Source organism: Gadus macrocephalus, chromosome 18 (assembly GCF_031168955.1).
Source record: "Gadus macrocephalus chromosome 18, ASM3116895v1".
NCBI lineage: Eukaryota > Metazoa > Chordata > Actinopteri > Gadiformes > Gadidae > Gadus > Gadus macrocephalus.
The window spans coordinates 10,723,699-10,740,897 of record NC_082399.1 but is presented as its reverse complement, the minus strand read 5'-3'; the positions used below and the strand labels follow the sequence as shown (position 1 = coordinate 10,740,897).

Sequence of the window (17,199 nt, the reverse complement as noted above, 5' to 3'; positions counted from 1 at the left end):
CTGGTGTGCATGGTCCTCTGATAAGTCAATCTGTAAAGAACATCTGCTCAGGGATTTCATTATGGGTAAAGACCTCACTCTTCACTTTGATTGTAATACTGATAATAGGCCTAGCTATTAGTGACTAAGTCATGTTTGGAGGAATTCTAAATTATTATTAGTTTGGGATTTTCTCAAAAAGCTCATTTATTGTCTTGAGAGCCTAGTGGTATGATTGCGTCGAAATGTGTACGGGACAACAATAACATCATTATAGGTTTATACACGCATACTTTCATTATTGATATCCCAGTGCGTATCATATATCGGTATTTGAATATATATTCCATATAACATTCTGATCTTCCTGCGTTTTTAATATTTTATTAACGCACCATGAAGTAATGAGGTCCTCCCGTTCAACACTTCATTCGTCGGTGCCGTGCGTAAACTTGCAGCGCGCGTAAAATGCTGCCCTTATAAAAGGACAACCCATCTCCCTTTCTCGGGCCATTCGGATCGGAGTTTGGTGAATTCCATACATGTTCCATCTTTAAACCTTAACGACCAATCGGGAACGGCAAGGCATTTTCGGAAACGGACAATACTGATACTCCTAGATGGTGAAATTTATCGGTGCAAAAAAACAACGCGTTAAGGGTGTGTTATAGTCAACATGTGTACCCATATACACAGGTACGACGTGAGGATTACTTTTGCATCACTGGTGCTCACTGCGGGAATCTCCGGATTACTGAGTTTTGCTCTGCTGGCAGCTGCGATAGGAAGCGAGTATTGGTACATCATAGAGATTTCTCCATTAAACCAGAGCGGCTTTGAGGACATGAATTCACACTCTGGACTGTGGAGAAGCAACGAAGGTAGACAGACTCGTTCTTGCTTTTGAGTTAACTCATATAAATTAACTACACCATACACTGTTTTTATTTCACTCCAACAATGTTTGTGTCTCATTAGTATTGTTCATATTATTGTTATGATTCTATGCAGGAGGGAAGGTGTACAGCTTTACAGCCGACTACCCCATCTATTCAGAATCAGAGCTGTACATACTCAGTGAGTCATCCACTATATGTACTCCGGTATTGTTTTTGTGGTCCTGCTGTAATGATCATGTAAAAGGCACTTGCATCTCCCGTGCCGCGCGCTTTGACCCTGCTGTACACCTGTGTGTGTGTGTGTGTGTGTGTGTGTGTGTGTGTGTGTGTGTGTGTGTGTGTGTGTGTGCGTGTGTGTGTTTCGTCACGGATATCTTTGTGTTTTTAGACCTGCACAGTGTGATAGTGGTGCTGCTTCCTCTCAGTCTGGTCCTGCTGGTGTTTGGCGGGATATGTGGACTGGTGAGCTCGCTGGCTCAGAGCCCGGTCCTCCTCGTTTGCACCGCCACGTACTTCTTCACCTGCAGTAAGTTTAAACGACTCGCTCACTGCCACCGCTGCTCTACTGTCTACAGTGTAGTAGGCTACTCACTCCAAGATCCTCTACTGTCTACAGTACAGTCCACACACAGTATCCTCTACTGTCTACAGTACAGTATCCTCTACTGTCTACAGCACAGTATCTACTGTCTAAAGTACAGTACACACACCTAGATCCTCTACTGTCTACAGTACAGTATCCTCTACTGTCTACAGCACAGTATCTACTGTCTGAATACAGTACACACACCTAGATCCTCTACTGTCTACAGTACAGTATCTACTGTCTGAAGTACAGTACACACACCTAGATCCTCTACTGTCTACAGTACAGTATCCTCTACTGTCTACAGCACAGTATCTACTGTCTAAAGTACAGTACACACACCTAGATCCTCTACTGTCTACAGTACAGTATCCTCTCTACAGTACAGTATCTACTGTCTGAAGTACAGTACACACACCTAGATCCTCTACTGTCTACAGTACAGTATCCTCTACCGTCTACAGCCCAGTATCTACTGTCTACAGTACAGAACACACAACAAGATCACCTACGGTCTACAGTACAGTATCCTCTACTGTTTACAGTACAGTACCCACACGAAGATCACCTACGGTCTACAGTACAGTATCCTCTACTGTTTACAGTACAGTACCCACACCAAGATCACCTACGGTCTACAGTACAGTATCCTCTACTGTCTACAGTACAGTACACACCCAGATCATTTCATGTGTGGACATCCATGATCCTGCAGCTGTTCTCCAGATGTGTTAATCAACTTAAAGTTGAAATAGAAACAAGGTTATAGAAGACAATCGGATTCGCTTCAGATATTCTAGCGGGGAGATGCTGCAAGACACAAACTAATGTGTGTTTGATTGTGTGGCCGGGTATTTTAATATGGGGGCAGGATAGTATATAGTGGCTACAGTGTTCCATCTAACAGCCGAAAGGTACTTAAATCGAAGCCCCATGTACACAGCCTTCCTGTAGGCCTACTCAAACAAGAGGTATATCCTTATACCTACTCCTCAGTGCCATGTAGCTGAATTCACTGCTGGCCGCTGTTATTACAGGAATAGCAAATAGCAAAACTAGGTGGATTCTCTTAAACTTGCAGAAAGTCTGCAGGGAAATTAGGCACAGCAAATAAAACGAATGCAGCGTAACGGTCAGAAAGTATCCCAGAAAAAGGGCCTCTAGCTGACATCCCAATCGTTCCAAGTTCCAAAAAAAGACCCTTAAAAGGAAACTCAACAGAGAGCAAAAAAGATCAGGATGAGGATCTTGATTGGCCGGCCCAGCAGCAGAACATATTGGGTAAGTATAGCAACAGGAGCAAGGCCAGTCAGCTGATGGGAGCCCAGGAAGCTGGTCTGTTATGACCTCGAATGACCAATCAAAACAGAGGAGTATGGTATCGCTGCCCGGCCAGATAGGGGTCTTGTTTGATTATTTGAATAATCACATTGCCACAGTACATATATGTGGAAGGGCTGGCATGTGTGCTTACGTTGATGTATGTATGTATGTATGTGTGTGTGTGTGTGTCTGCGTGTGTGTGTGTGTTTGTGTAAGGGTGTGTGTATGATATCCGCGTGTCAAGTGGGCACACACAGGACCTTTTTACCTTCAGTCTTCATCTAATGGCAGCGTAGAGCTCTCTCTGCCCGCTCGGTCGCGCTGGATGCGTTATTCCGTCCTCCATATCATGGGTCCAGTGGGAAGGACAACAATCCGGTTATATTGCCTCGGCAGCCATTACAGCGCAAATTCACTATAAACTCGTCTGAAGGCCGCCTCTCTCTGTAGACTGCATAAGTGTTTGCAATGCATCAACACAGAATATTCTTAATCTCTTTATTTCGTAAACCCATTTCATCAATACAGCTTTTAGTCTATCTATCTATCTCTATTTTATCTATGTCTCCCTAAACAATGTGCAACATTATTGTCTCTTGGAGATGATGGTATTACACCGGACCCCCCCCCACCAGATAACCTAGAGGGAACGAGCTAGAGAGGCAGTAAGGAACGGTTGTAAATCCATGCAGAGCGATTCTGCAGGCTTTTGAGTGAAATGGTTCATTGATTTGAATGCGCCTCACCATTCTGTGGGCCCACTCTGATGCACTCTGATCCAGAGAGACCTCACAATCACAGGTCCTCCCTGTGATTATCTGTGAAACACGTGATGCCCCATTCCCTCCCAGTGTTATGATGTCAATCATTCCGACTGGCACGCTGACGAGAAAGGACTCTAATTATACGCCCTTGCGGCTGAATAATTGTCTAATTAAGATGATAATTGCTCTTCGGTGGGGTGAAATCTGAACACGGTCCCCTGGGCTTGTTTCCTACAAAAGGAACGAACCACACTGCCTTTTGTTTGAGTAGCCAATCTGGTTTAATAAGGTATGGTGCATATCGATTGGATGAGATGTGCTGTCAAAAGGAAAGAACGAGCCATGTCTGAGAATGTACAGCTGATGTTAAGGGCCACCACTTGGATCTGTGGAAAAATAGACCAGGTTTATTGGATTAACAGAAAGAAATTGATTTCCATTTAAACAAAATGACACGGCCAATACCCAACAGGCCTTTTCAGAAACAATGGAGTCGTACCGCGTGTTCAAGAGCCAGCCTCATTGGAAGTGAGAGGAATATCAAACCTAACCATCTATTTATTAACTCTATTATTCATACTAATCTCATCCCACACCTGGCTTTTCACCTACAGGCTTGGCTATGGTTCTGGCCACGCCAATCCTCAGCCAACACCACAACTGGAGCAACAGTGCAGTGTAGAAATAGTGTCTTCATTTGATGGAAGAGTCAAAGCCAGAGCGTCGTCTCTCCTTCACATCCATGGCTTTGTTCACATCCAAAGAAGCCACAACTTCACAGCACACTTAAATGTGTGTCTGTGTGTCTGTGTGTCTGTGTGTCTGTGTGTCTGTGTGTCTGTCTGTCTGTCTGTCTGTCTGTCTGTCTGTCTGTCTGTCTGTCTGTCTCTGTCTCTTCTCCAACATCCTTTTCACTTCACAAAGACGGCCTTGTGTTTCACTGACAATTCACTAACAAGAGCCTTTACGTTCCCCCTTTAATCTGCAGCACATGGTGACAGATTCAAGTGGAATTGTAGTTTAAATCAGTCAGCAGTCCGTGAGCTGAGTGACCCCCTTTACACTTTTCGCAACACACATTTCGGGGAATCGGACATCGCCAAAACAAATAAATATCCAGGTGTGAACGTAGCTAGGACACATTCGTGATCAGATCCGTCAAACCACATCAGTAAGTAGTCTGGCAGGGACGCATGACAACGTCAAACAAGATTGATACCATTCTAATGTTGTCAGGTGTAAAGGGGGTCACTAATATACAAAGATCTTGTGTCCCAGGGTTTGAACCACACAAGCCCCGCCCTACTTCCTGCCTCCCTTTGTACCCAGGGATAAGGATGAACCTGTAGCACTGCTGGTTCCCCACTGAGACACTGTTCATAGCACAGCCTTTTGTCTGACAGTGCTTCATTCACAGGTTAATTATGAGCGCACGCTTTCCCCAATGTCTCACCCTTTCCGGCGCCGGAAGTTACAACATGATAATTGAGCGCCACATCATCATTATGATGAGCGGCTAAATGCTTTCGTATTATATTGCTTTCTGTCTATATTTCTCATTTGGTGTCACCCCCCCTACAATCGACCATTAAGCGGCGTAGCAGGGAGTTAGCTGTCTTTCCTGGTAAGCTTTGCTCGAATGTTGTTTTAATGAGCTCAAGGGACTTGTGGTTAATTTTTGGTTATTTCCCCCTAAAGCATCGGAGACGATGTGTTTAGTCATGTTGTTTTTGTCAAAGCTGGTTCAGGACAAGATATTCAGTCAATTCACTAGAACATTGTGTTTGCAGAATGGTTGATAATACACTATTATAATTTCCTGTCTAGATCAATTATTATTATTTTATTCTAGATTTAAAAAAGGAGGTTGATGGCCGTAGATAATACGCGAGCAAACCTTGTTAAAGACAGGGTGAACGTCCAATAACCCAAGTGGTTTAGAATGACTTCAGTGTGGTTCTCTAAGTAGTTTAGTCGTATAGGTGCTGATGGGATAAACCAGATCAAATGGACTGGGCCGAAGACTTCAAAATAACTTCTTCAGCCTGCTTTCTCTTGTTGTGCGTTTCGTGACTGCCCTGCTAACTAATCCAATACACTGCACCCAATAAAAGATGCAGTGCAATTGTGTTACTCTTACCACTTCAAAAGTGTGCGCGTGTGTGTGTGTGTGTGTGTGTGTGTGTGTGTGTGTGTGTGTGTGTGTGTGTGTGTGTGTGTGTGTGTGTGTGTGTGGGGGGGGGGGGGGGGTGGTTTGTGAGTCTGTCCTTCCGTCCCCTGTCTCTCCGTCTGTCTGCCTGCGCTTGTACAATTCTCCTCTGAACAAACCACATTGTATCTCTCCCCTGGTGGGCCGTTAACAAAATAAATAATGAATCATAAAAAAAAAAGCTAATCAGACGCTGCTTTCGCCTAATTTCCTCAGTTAATGGCACTGTAGGGCCTGAGAGTGATCAAATAATTATCATCCCTGAATTAGATGAACTCCCACAATTCCCCAACACTGTTCGTATTCCCCTGAAAACTGGATTAATGTACCAAGATTAAAGTGGTTTTAACAGATGCGCACTGTGTAAATGTGCCCATGTCTGTTCATTTCCTGTGTGTCATCATTATTACAATCATGTGGGCCCCGGGGGGGCGATGTGTTATTAGCAGCTTTGCACACTCACGTCGTCTGGACCCGATCACTGGGAACAGCAGTGTGTCTGCAACGGAAGAGTCGCGGGTGTGTGCATGCGTTTGTGTGTGCGTTTGTGTGTGCGAAAGGGAAGAAGGAGGGGGGAGAGAGAAACAGAGGGAAGTTTACTGACTTTGAGGCATGCGATCTTGACACGCAAAGACGTCCCCGCGATCTTTGCGTGCCGGCTTGTGTGTACGTGTGTGCGGGTGTTTGTTAATGTGTGTTTGGGTTTGTGCGTGCGTGTTTGTGTGTGTACGTTTGTGTGTGTGTGCGTGCATGTGTTTGTGCATGTGTGTGTGTGTGTATGTATGTGTGTGCGTGCGCGCGTGTGTGTGCGTCTCCAGGCCTGCTGACCCTGAGCGGGATGGTCCTGTACATCACCTACTCTTACCTGGCGCTGGCCGAGACAGAGAGGCTTCTGGGACCCGAGGTTCTGGTCGGGGTCAGCACCTCCTTCGGTTGGTCCACAGTTCTGGCCTGGCTCTCCTACGGCCTGGAGGTCCTCTCCGGTCTACTGCTGCTCACAGCGGCTCATAAAGTCAAACAGGACCGGCCCCCGGTTCCCTAGCTAAAGGAAGGAGAACCTGCTCTTGTGACGGATCGTGTGTGGGAAAGGCCTTGGAGCGTCATGTCCGCTGGTCGCCATGGTCTCTGGACGCTAGTTCAGCAAGTTATTTCCCTCTGGGCGGTGCAGGACTGTGTTAGATTGAATTAGAATGAGAACATATCTCGTTTGGAATGAATAAATACTTAACTACATAGATAAATAAACATGATTAATTATCTTCAAAAAAGAACAATCTACATACATAACAACTGAGGATGTGTTGTTGTGGCTTCTCGACATGGTCTGAGGTAAAACACCACAATGTCACTCCCTTGTGGGTAGAATCGGAAATGCATTTCATTTACATTTTTGTTGGAATATATTCATTACGGAACAACGATACGGCTTGCTTATAGTTATTTAACTATTGTTATTTTTGCAGTCTTTAGTATCAATCTCAACGTTTACTTTGCGCAAATGTTTACTTCTAAGCTGTTCCTGTTTCCTATGTTTAGGATATGCCTTTACCAATGTTTTATTTTCTATTGAACTATTATTTAATTGAATTATTGAATAATTGAATTATTGAATAACATGTTTATTAAGTGTGCTTTGATAACTTATTATAGAATATTTAATTATTGATTATAATTTAATTATTGAATAACATGTATATTAAGTGTACCTTGATAACTTATTTCCCAAAAAGCTTATATAAGCTTATACTTAGCTCTATATGATTGCACTGTCCAGACCGAAACCAAACAGAAGGATGCCGTGATATCTCACTGCCCGATATTGTAAATGTACTGAGTAACCAATTAATAAAGTCACGTAATGTAGTTCAACAATGGACTTTTCCTTTCCACATGTGGGACAACACAAGATCTACCAGCCAACCAGTCAAATGAAATTAGCTAAAAAACATTTGATCTGTGAATCCCAGTGTTGTAAATTGTAATTTGAAGCACATTTTGTGATGTTATACAGTGAAAGCCCCTCCCCCAACATATACATACATACAACATACCAAACGATATTGGAGACCATTGGAGAGTTAGAGCACACTGCCATCAACAGGCCAGAGGTGAATGGGCTCATCCAGTGATATGTTAACAATATATATATGGTGAATCTACATTGAGCCAATAAGCCCATGCTAATTCTTGTATCATAATAGCAAATCTTTGGTTTCCATAAATATGTGAAAACATTGATTCATGAAGATATTAAGTCTTTTTTTGTCTCTCTCTGTTTTGAGAGAGAGAGAGAGAGAAAACACACTTTTAACTTTACAGTTGAATAATGGCAGTTTGTTACCATGGAAATAAACTCGCTTTCTCCATCTCTCTCTCTCTCTCTCTGAAGACAAACCAGGGGCAATGGGCAAGGAGGATGCACCCATAGTAGACCCTTAAGGAAACGGAAAGGGGCCTGGTCGTCAATAGAGCAGCCCTTGAAGGAGCCGTGTAGCTGGGGAGAAGGGCAGTGGGAGAGGCGCTGTCGCTGGAACATCATGGACCTTCTATTGTATCCCAGCGGGCCCTTCCCCGAGATGACCTTCATGAGAAGACACCTACCCATCCCCCCCAGCCAACTCCACACACCTCCACCCCCAGCTGATCTCAACTGTGAAACGGGTGTTGAACACGCGCACACAGCAGATCATTTTCAGCCGTTTCCATAGCAACCCAAACACATCCTGTATGTTCCCTGGGCACTGCTTTTATTTTTTTCTGCACACGGCTCTCGTGAAAGGGACGAGATTGTATGTGTGTGGGACGTAACAGCTGGAGCCAGCCTTATGCTTAAGGTTAGTTGCTTGCACAGGAATAATCTATAATTAGGCGTTGCATAACCCTCTCGTACAATAGCCCTTTTTTTCTTTTTATCACTTTTTTTTTTTTGAATCACAGTGAACAAGCCTTGAGCCTACTCCCCGTTTTCTAAAGATGTGATCTTTTTATGATCATAGCGTTGGCGGTCCTGAAATCGACTCAGATCTAATTTAAGATTCCCCGGTAGACATCACATCAGGGCGTGTGCTCTAACGTCACTTAGCGCCCCGGAGAGGATCTCAAAAATACATTTGCTTGGAACCCCAAAAACGAATGAAATAAAAAAGAAAAACTTGCTTTGGTAACAACGACTAAGGTTGCGCTGAGCAAGGCCTTCCCCTTTGTTTGGATATCGGAGCCCACAGGTCTGGTGTCTTGGATGTGAAGTGCAGGGCAGAGGTGACATGCTACGTCAGAATTCTATCCATTCATTTGGATTAAAAGGGTAAGGTAAGTGGCGGTTTCCGTGGGTTATTTTTAATGACATTTTCAAAATCATTAATGAGTATCACAGTGCTTCCAGAAATATAACATAACAACAAATGGTCTGTTTTAGTTTGTACAGATGACGGCTGAAGTAGAATGCTGAAACAAACAATACAAACTGTAACATTCTGTTTAAGGGGTGATCTGTTATTTTTATTGTTTTATAACAAAACAACAACATAAGAGACCGGCTCCTTATCCCGCAAAACATTCATCGTCAAACATGACCTCTGACCTTTCCTGGCTGCTAGCCGCTGGCGTCTTAGCTTGATATTCTGACGCCTCCGCCAAGCAAAGAATACACGAGAACACTGGGATGAAAGACGCCTCCTCCGGTGGTCCCGGTTTGCATTTGGTGACCTCACAAGTCTGAGGAAGGAGGGACATTTTGGTACGACGCAGTCACGCAACTACGTCGTCCTGGAGGCTAGCTACGTCCCTACAACATAAATATCGACAAAGAAATCGGCAAAACAATTTTTCCAAGTTGCATCCTCGAGTTTTCCAAAGTTCTCTCTTCCACAACTGAAACCGCGCGGGGGTCCCGTTCTGTTTCGCGGCAATGTCTCCTCGGCCGTTCGCAGACAAAACGGGGTCTGAGGTTTCAGCCCGGCAGGCAGACTTTGCCGGCGAACAGTAGTCCCACGATGGTAAAAAATATGGAGAGCACAAAGAGCACGTAGGAGGAGCCCACCACGGTGTTGTTGGGGAGCTTGTAGGGCTGACCTCCGACCTCGCTGATGTAGAACCCGATGGGGAAGATCAGCGCCGCCATGCAGAACAGAACCACTGCGGACAAACAGAGGGATATAGCGAGAGAGAGTTGTGACAAAATACTATCAGTCACTGTTAGTAGTCATTTAGCACTTAGTCGAGCACAGACAGATGCATGCCTTCAACGAGCAGGTAACGGTTAGGGCGAATTGCTCATGACGCCGAGTCAGTAGACAATGGGGGAATGGAATCCAGTAACGTTTTAGCCGGGAGACCCACAACCATTTGATTGAGGATCATTCCCAATATTTAGTAGTTAGTCGGCTCTAAAATAAACGTTGCCAGTAGCAAAACTGTCACATCTCCCTCATAATGCACAATAATCCCAAAGATTATGATATAATCATCAACATGAATCATCTTATTAAGTGGGTGAGGCCATTATTAAGTCTGCCAGATAATGAGAGCGCAGCCCCCGTTTCTCTCTCAGGTAGGGGTAACAGCCGGAGATTCTCTGATCCAATCAAGGCGACCTGCATCACATTTTCTATGTATAGATTGCTAAAAAAGCCCTTGTTGCTGGACTGTGTCTTCATTTCCTCCCCTGCTGAAGTGAGATAGAACCCTTTTCTCTCCCGGTTGTAAAAATAGAGCCGGTCCATTTATGAGTCGGCGCCGTCAAGGTTTTTCAGAACGGCGTCTATGAACAACCATTAAGTGAAAGCCATTAGCAGGACAGCTCTCAAAACACTGTTAATAAAGTAAAGTGTGTCCCATAAGTGCAAGCATCTGTGAGTGTGTTTGTGTGCATGTGGCTTGTCCTTCTATAATGGACAGAGCTGAGCTGGCTATTCCAAGAAGTGCGAAGAAACTTCTTGACACACACACACACACACACACACACACACACACACACACACACACACACACACACACACACACACACACACACACACACACACACACACACACACACACACACACACACACACATCTAACTCCTCACCCATCACTTCCCCCTCAACCTCTTCCCCTTTCTGTCACCCTCAGGGAACCTCAGGAGACCTCAAAGATTCTCCCTCCCGTCCCACTGTTGGCTTTCTGCAGGACTGAAAGCAACCTAGGACACACACGACACAGCGTCGTCTAAACCCCACCTCCCCCGAGAGCGTGGGACGCTACTGCCGCAGCTAATCACGAGCAATTCCATTACTTTTAACTCAAGAGCAAAAACAACAGAACTATCAATCAGGATTACTGGGTGGGGTTCAAACACATCCCCCCCCCCCCCCCCCCCTGCGTGCCCGCCCGCACAGCTCGATATTTAGAGCTTGGCTCCTTAAAGATGAATAGGTTTCAATTAACAACCAAATCCGCCGGCGCTAAATATGGATGTGCTCATTGGGCTCTTTGTGCAACAAAAATAAAAGTGACCCAGGAACAGTGTGAGTAATACACAGAAAACACAAGGGGATGTGACCTCTGCACAGGGGAAGTGCTGGGAGATAGCCCTGGGGGGAAATCAAGAGAACCGGAAGACAGAATGCAAAATGAAGTAAGCTAATGATAATGTTATGTAATCCGCTGCAATTTAACACTTCCCTGCCTCGCTCCCTGGATAACTGAGAGATGTGTTGTTGCGGAGGCTTTTTCTTGGTTTTTAACATCACCGTTAACGTGTCGTTTTTCTTAAACCTGCGCATTACAGAGACTTCAAACGAGAGATGGCAGGGCGCATAAATGGAAGCACGCCTGCTAAGTATGCTCTTGTGCAGCTAAAAGCCCATGTGGTAAATAGGACCATTTAGCAGATGCCTTTGTTCAAAGCAACTTACAGTGAAACACGGGCCATGTCGGAGAGAGAAGGGGCGACTTCTATGTATCTTGCTCAAGGATGCACGCAGGGTTGATTGCATTGGGGAAACTGGGGATCGAACCTGGTACCTTTTCCACCCGGGAGACATGCCCCCTAGCCACTACGCTATCCCGCCCCGTCATCTACCCGTGCGAGTTTTTGCGCTTGTTTTTGTGTGCCCTTCCTTCCGTGTTCACGGGGCTGAATGTAACATCCCGTACGGCGCTCCGTGTGTGTGGTGAACGGCCCACGTACTCCCGGTGAAGGCGATCCAGCGGGCATAGCGCGTGGCCTCCCGGTGCCAGTGGGACATCACCAGCAGGCCGCAGGTGACCGTGAGGGAGATGATGCCCATGACGATGAAGAACAGCGTGGTCACCCACTCGGGGGGAAGCCGCGGCGGGATGCAGGTCCGCTCCCGTCCGTGGATGGTCTGGCACTGACGCACCAGGCCCACCGTGAGGGAGCCTGGGGGGGAGAGGGGGGAGAGAGAGAGAGAGAGTCACGGTTAGAATAAAGTGGTAGCTAAGGATGTAGAGAAGGTTGTCTTGGCCACCAGAGTGATGCTGGTTTGGTCATTAATTGTTGAGGTGTTCCCTTCAGCGAACTGTAACTGCTCTGACTCTCTCACAAGGGGGACCGTTGTTTTTTCCAGGGTGCAGTCGATGGGCTCGCATTTGAGGTGTTCAAACGCAAGTGGTAAACGTTGCACACAAACACCACTGTGAGTAGAATATCGCTCCGTGTAACCGCGGTGAGTTTACCCTCTTCGTCAACACAATAGCTGCGCCCTCTCCATGAGGAAGGGGCAACGGTGAGGCTTGACAGAGGTGTCAGCAATGCACGGCCGGTCTTCTGAACGTCCGCTCGCCCAAGACCTAATGACCTCCCAGATGACCGCGAGGCGGGTTCCGCTCAAACAGCGCTGCAGGGATATCGGTTAAGGACCCGTTGGCATGGCAACAGGCTTGGAGAGTGACAGGGGTGGGCCACAGGCCAACACCAGTGTCTATCACACACACACACACACACACACACACACACACACACACACACACACACACACACACACACACACACACACACACACACACACACACACACACACACACACACACACACACACACACACACACACACACACACACACACACACACACACACCAAGATGGAGGCCGGACTATTAAGATGAAAAAAAATAAAAAAGACTGGAAGAGTTGGAATCAATCGCAGAACAAAGTGATAACAAAAATCGATTTGGCATTCACCCGACGGTGAGTCACTGGAATAGAGAGACTTTTTGCCACTTCCTGTTTCCAATTTTACCTACACAACTCCCCATATCCACACGGAGACCTACATGCACTGACATGTGACCAAAATGACATGTGTACTAAGTCCTCGACGCACAGCCCGTTGGAAGTCACAAATTGACACATAATCTGCGTTCTGTGACACACACACACACACACACACACACAAAGATGAAACCAGCATAGCTAGGCTCGGAATGCATTTGATCTGTACTCTGCCTCCCTCTTCATCACTTTAGGAGGGGCAAGGCGTCTTATCCTACTGCATAGGTACAGCAGCCTGCAGGCTTCTGAGAGAAAGCCCTAATTAAATCATCCCTCACACCCCTGTCTCCGGCCCTGTCTCTTCCTATTTCGAGGAGTGTTGGAGCCAGTGATTTGTGGGTCCCCGAGAGGATTCAGTGAGGGGCTGGTCCTAATGGGGACTTGGTCTTTATACAGGCCTGTACTTATTAAGGACGACCTTGCTTTTGAATAGTTTGGGCTTAGTGAGGACCTAGACGTAGTTAACCCTTGTTCTGAGTGAGGACCTGAGAATCAGTTTTTTTGTGAACACTTACTCTTACTGAAGGCTTGGACTTAATGAGTTAGTGAAAACTCAAGTCTGAGAGTAAAGACCGGTTCTTAGTGAGGACCTGGTCTTAGTGAGGCCCTGGACTTTACAAGGACCTTATTGAGGACTTTGTTTTAGGGATCAAGGTAGCAGAAGGGTTCTTGACCAGTGGAACTGAATCCTTGGCCGTTCCAGGCAAGCCTTCATGTGCCTGACAACATCAAGGAAGGAAAGCATTACCAGAGAGATCAATAAAACGTTAGAGCGTTTTCACTCAGAAAAGCAAGAAGGTTGTGGGATAAGCCACAAGATAAGAGCATATTAAAGGTCTTACAGAAGAGCTATGGGAAAGAGGATGTGGCTCGCTGGGAAATGGCAGGCAGGAAATTCCATAGAGGCTTTTTTTTGTCGGATGGAATTTCTATGAGCAGGTTCACCGAGCATGCATTAATGGAAAATGTTTTTTTAAGGATGAAAAACGTATATGGCTATGGTCAATTCACCGCAATGTTTTTAAAAACCATGATGTGGTCCATTTACAAGAAACATTTAATTGTAAGGTTAATGTCACAACGGACATCCGTTATTTTACCAAATGTAGTATTTATTGTGAACTCTATTTGTTGTGTCCTACTTTGTGCCTGAAACTGAAAAATAAGTTGCAGTTTTAGGCAGGTAACGGCTTGATTGATCATGGGCCCAAGTTTCACAGATGGCCCCAAAACATGTTGTTAAAAGTGCACACAGAGGCAGACATTCTCCCACTACTTTACAACAGAATACCTACGTAATAGCTAGGTAGCACGCAGGGGCACACATGCTCGCAACACACACGCACACGCACACACACACTCAGTATAGCCGCCCAGGAAAACGTGAACTCAATCACAACAGGCTACATGGCAAAGGCTTTGAGAGAGTAAAAGCAACAAACGAAAACAGAAACTTCGGCCGATATCAGGCTAACAGGTATGCAAGACAGCGGTGTCCACAACAATGCACTAATCATCTCAGGGTGTTTCATCCTTTCTGCATCTGTGAGCAGTTCTGTCTGCATAATGTGTGACACAGGACGTGATGCAACGTTAATTATGGAGGAACCTGGTGGGAGAGCATTGTTGTTTACAATTAAGGAAAATAAATCCTCTTTAAGAATGAACCATAAAATGCATGGCGTGGATATAGGGTGAATGGAAGGTACAAGAAAAGCAAGGAAATAATAAAGTAAGAAATATGGAGAAAAATATGGAAGTATGACAGAAGAGACCAATGTTATCCCTTTACATTAATTGACACACACTGATTCTCTGTTTTTGAAACACAACTCTCACCCACATACGTACGCATAAACCCACTAATTAAAAGTGTTTCCAGGCAGGGGCAATTTCCGTCATAATTGAGCTTAGAGAGTTTTAATTCTCTGAAGGGAGAATTTTTATTCCCAGGAGGCCTAATTAAAAGTCACAACATACAACTCCATTTATAAACAACACTTCTAACTATTTGACATTAGGATAATTAAAGTGCAACAAAACCCTGCTTCCCCCACCGCCTGCTTTCATTTATTTCTACAAAAAAAAGAATGAGTTTAAACGTCTGTTGTGCCTATTTTGATGAATGACTACCAGGAAAGTGTTCGGGCTTAGCCAGCACAAAAAATAACCTTTTAATTGATTGGGTGGGTGGCTGCCTGTTGAATTATGCAACAATATCCTGCTCGATGCAAGTTGTAGATACTACGTTGGCTTGCACTCACTGCCCCTTCCTACCACTCCACGTTGATGCTAATGATTTAGCTTCAGGGTGATGGGGATGACGTCAACTTGTTGGCAGTTGAGGATCACCCAGAATGAAAGCGTTTGGCTTGCCATCACTAGCGTTTACAGAATGAATTGGGCAAAACGGATGAGGTTGTACTGTGTGTGTGTGTGTGTGTGTGTGTGTGTGTGTGTGTGTGTGTGTGTGTGTGTGTGTGTGTGTGTGTGTGTGTGTGTGTGTGTGTGTGTGTGTGTGTGTGTATTGAACTTAACTACCGGGACACCCACAAAATATTGAAAAAAAACGTATCCAGGGAGGGTCATACAGTGAAAGTGAGATGGAGAGAGAGACTAGAGAGGGGCTGTTACGGGGGCACTTACATGGCTGTCCAGCTGTTTTGCTCTGTGTCCCACGCAAATGTCAAATTGTGAGTCTATATCCATAATCATACCCCCCCCCCCCCCCCCCCCCCATCCCTACCTGCACTCACAAATCAACACAAACACACACACATAAAGACGCACACACACTTCACCATTGTGTAAAGGGGGTCAGTGGTTAACTCAGTGGTTATGTGTAATATAATTATTGTTGTTTACGAATATAGGAGTAGGCTATGTAGCCTATTAGGCCTATGCCAAAGTTGCATGGACAACCGTATAGCATTCTGTATTCAGTGCTGTTCTTGTCGCTGTCCTTTGATCCATAGTTAGTAGACAGCTACTCAGGAGTTTCACAATGACCGCATAACCAACACCACAGTTTCCACCCACATAACTCATAATCCTTGCTCAAATCGCCGTCGTTGGTGGGCTATCAGACAGGGATGCATTAACAACCAGATCAAGTGTATTCAAAGAAGTATCCTCACCTAACTTACCGCTGGATTCTCCGGTGTTGATCCAGTCCGGGTTGACAATGCTCGCGATCGCAAAAATGTCTGCAGCTAGGAAAAGACATCCTGATATGATGGTGAGTTTATCCATAGCCAATGCGTGAGTAAAAATAGACCCTGCGCGAGATAAACTCGACAGCCTGTCCTATTGTCTATATCGCACCCCTCCAGTGGGAGAAGGGATATGGCATGTTCAGTGGCAGGCTTACACAGACACACTGTTTATATCGGGTCCTTTCTCCGCTGCCATCGCCGTGGATATAGAAATAATCGCCGCAGGCCAAATTGGCCTGTGCATTTGAAACGACCCCTAAATACTGGAGTGGGTGCGAGATCCCTTTAAAGTTCCTTGTGGTATTCTTCAAACAGCCCACCATGGCCCGAGCAGTTGGCACTTTCCCAGCAAAGGTGGCGAGGATCGCTGATCGTGCTCATTGGCATCTGGCTCTGAAGTGGCCGTTTCAAAAAAGGTAAAGGATCCTCGGAACATCAATGTTGTTTTTTTTCCAGAAAAATAAATCTATACTATTTCGAAGTCCTTTGTTGTATTTCTCTATTTTCTAGCAAGGAGTTATGCGTAAACTACTTTCAACACTCGCAAGGCTACGTCTCCGCCTAAATGTAGCGGTCCACGGGAAAATATAGCGTACTCACGACAACGTCGTTTTTTTGTGTCGTCTCAATACATATAACGGTAACTGTGCAGCATAGATCGAGCACCGTTGTCTGCCGTTAATGAAATGCAAACTGAGATCACTGATCCTGCTGCCGTCTCGGTCTAGTCCATCTGGTCTGGAGTATATGGCCAATCTCGCGAGATTAGCCATCTCCCAATAAATCGTACGTCACGTTGATGAATCCCTACATCATGTGCAACGAAAGACTGACTCAATGGATAAAGTATAAAATCAATCATAACCTTGCAATATGTAAACAGTTGAAACTACAAGCTTATACATACAATTTAGATATCACATCATTATTTCTCACCCCAAAAACTCACAAA

General features: G+C 45.3%; 2 protein-coding genes across 3 annotated transcripts; one reads left to right on the top strand and one right to left on the bottom strand.

Annotated features, from left to right (window-relative positions):
* Positions 1 to 13: 13 nt before the first annotated feature.
* tmem235b (transmembrane protein 235b) lies at positions 14 to 7,354 on the top strand. The gene is made up of 4 exons (XM_060036418.1): positions 14 to 860; positions 991 to 1,056; positions 1,267 to 1,404; positions 6,579 to 7,354. The coding sequence occupies exons 1-4, from the start codon at positions 656 to 658 to the stop codon at positions 6,800 to 6,802; spliced, it is 633 nt and encodes a 210-aa protein (XP_059892401.1). The 5' UTR covers positions 14 to 655; the 3' UTR covers positions 6,803 to 7,354.
* Positions 7,355 to 9,074: 1,720 nt separating this feature from the next.
* LOC132446026 (uncharacterized protein C16orf52 homolog B-like) lies at positions 9,075 to 17,104 on the bottom strand. 2 transcript variants are annotated; one of them, XM_060036074.1, is made up of 3 exons: positions 16,170 to 17,104; positions 11,930 to 12,142; positions 9,075 to 9,894 (listed from the first exon to the last, which is right to left on the bottom strand). In XM_060036074.1, the coding sequence occupies exons 1-3, from the start codon at positions 16,282 to 16,284 to the stop codon at positions 9,710 to 9,712; spliced, it is 513 nt and encodes a 170-aa protein (XP_059892057.1). In that variant the 5' UTR covers positions 16,285 to 17,104; the 3' UTR covers positions 9,075 to 9,709. The 2 variants fall into 2 exon arrangements, with proteins under 2 accessions (XP_059892057.1, XP_059892058.1); XM_060036075.1 differs by having other exon boundaries at positions 16,179 to 17,104.
* Between the last annotated feature and the right edge of the window lie 95 nt (positions 17,105 to 17,199).

What these genes read in the sequence shown, in the direction of transcription:
- LOC132446026 (XM_060036074.1), bottom strand. Translation starts at nt 16,284, where the DNA reads ATGGATAAACTCACCATCATATCAGGATGTCTTTTCCTAGCTGCAGAC. An exon ending in AGAATCCAGCGGTAAGTTAG is followed by an intron (nt 12,143 to 16,169) that starts GTGAGGATACTT and finishes TCTCCCCCCCAG; the next exon opens with GCTCCCTCACGGTGGGCCTG. An exon ending in CTGGATCGCCTTCACCGGGA is followed by an intron (nt 9,895 to 11,929) that starts GTACGTGGGCCG and finishes GTTTGTCCGCAG; the next exon opens with TGGTTCTGTTCTGCATGGCG.
- tmem235b (XM_060036418.1), top strand. Translation starts at nt 656, where the DNA reads ATGTGTACCCATATACACAGGTACGACGTGAGGATTACTTTTGCATCA. An exon ending in ACTGTGGAGAAGCAACGAAG is followed by an intron (nt 861 to 990) that starts GTAGACAGACTC and finishes GATTCTATGCAG; the next exon opens with GAGGGAAGGTGTACAGCTTT. An exon ending in CACGTACTTCTTCACCTGCA is followed by an intron (nt 1,405 to 6,578) that starts GTAAGTTTAAAC and finishes GTGCGTCTCCAG; the next exon opens with GCCTGCTGACCCTGAGCGGG.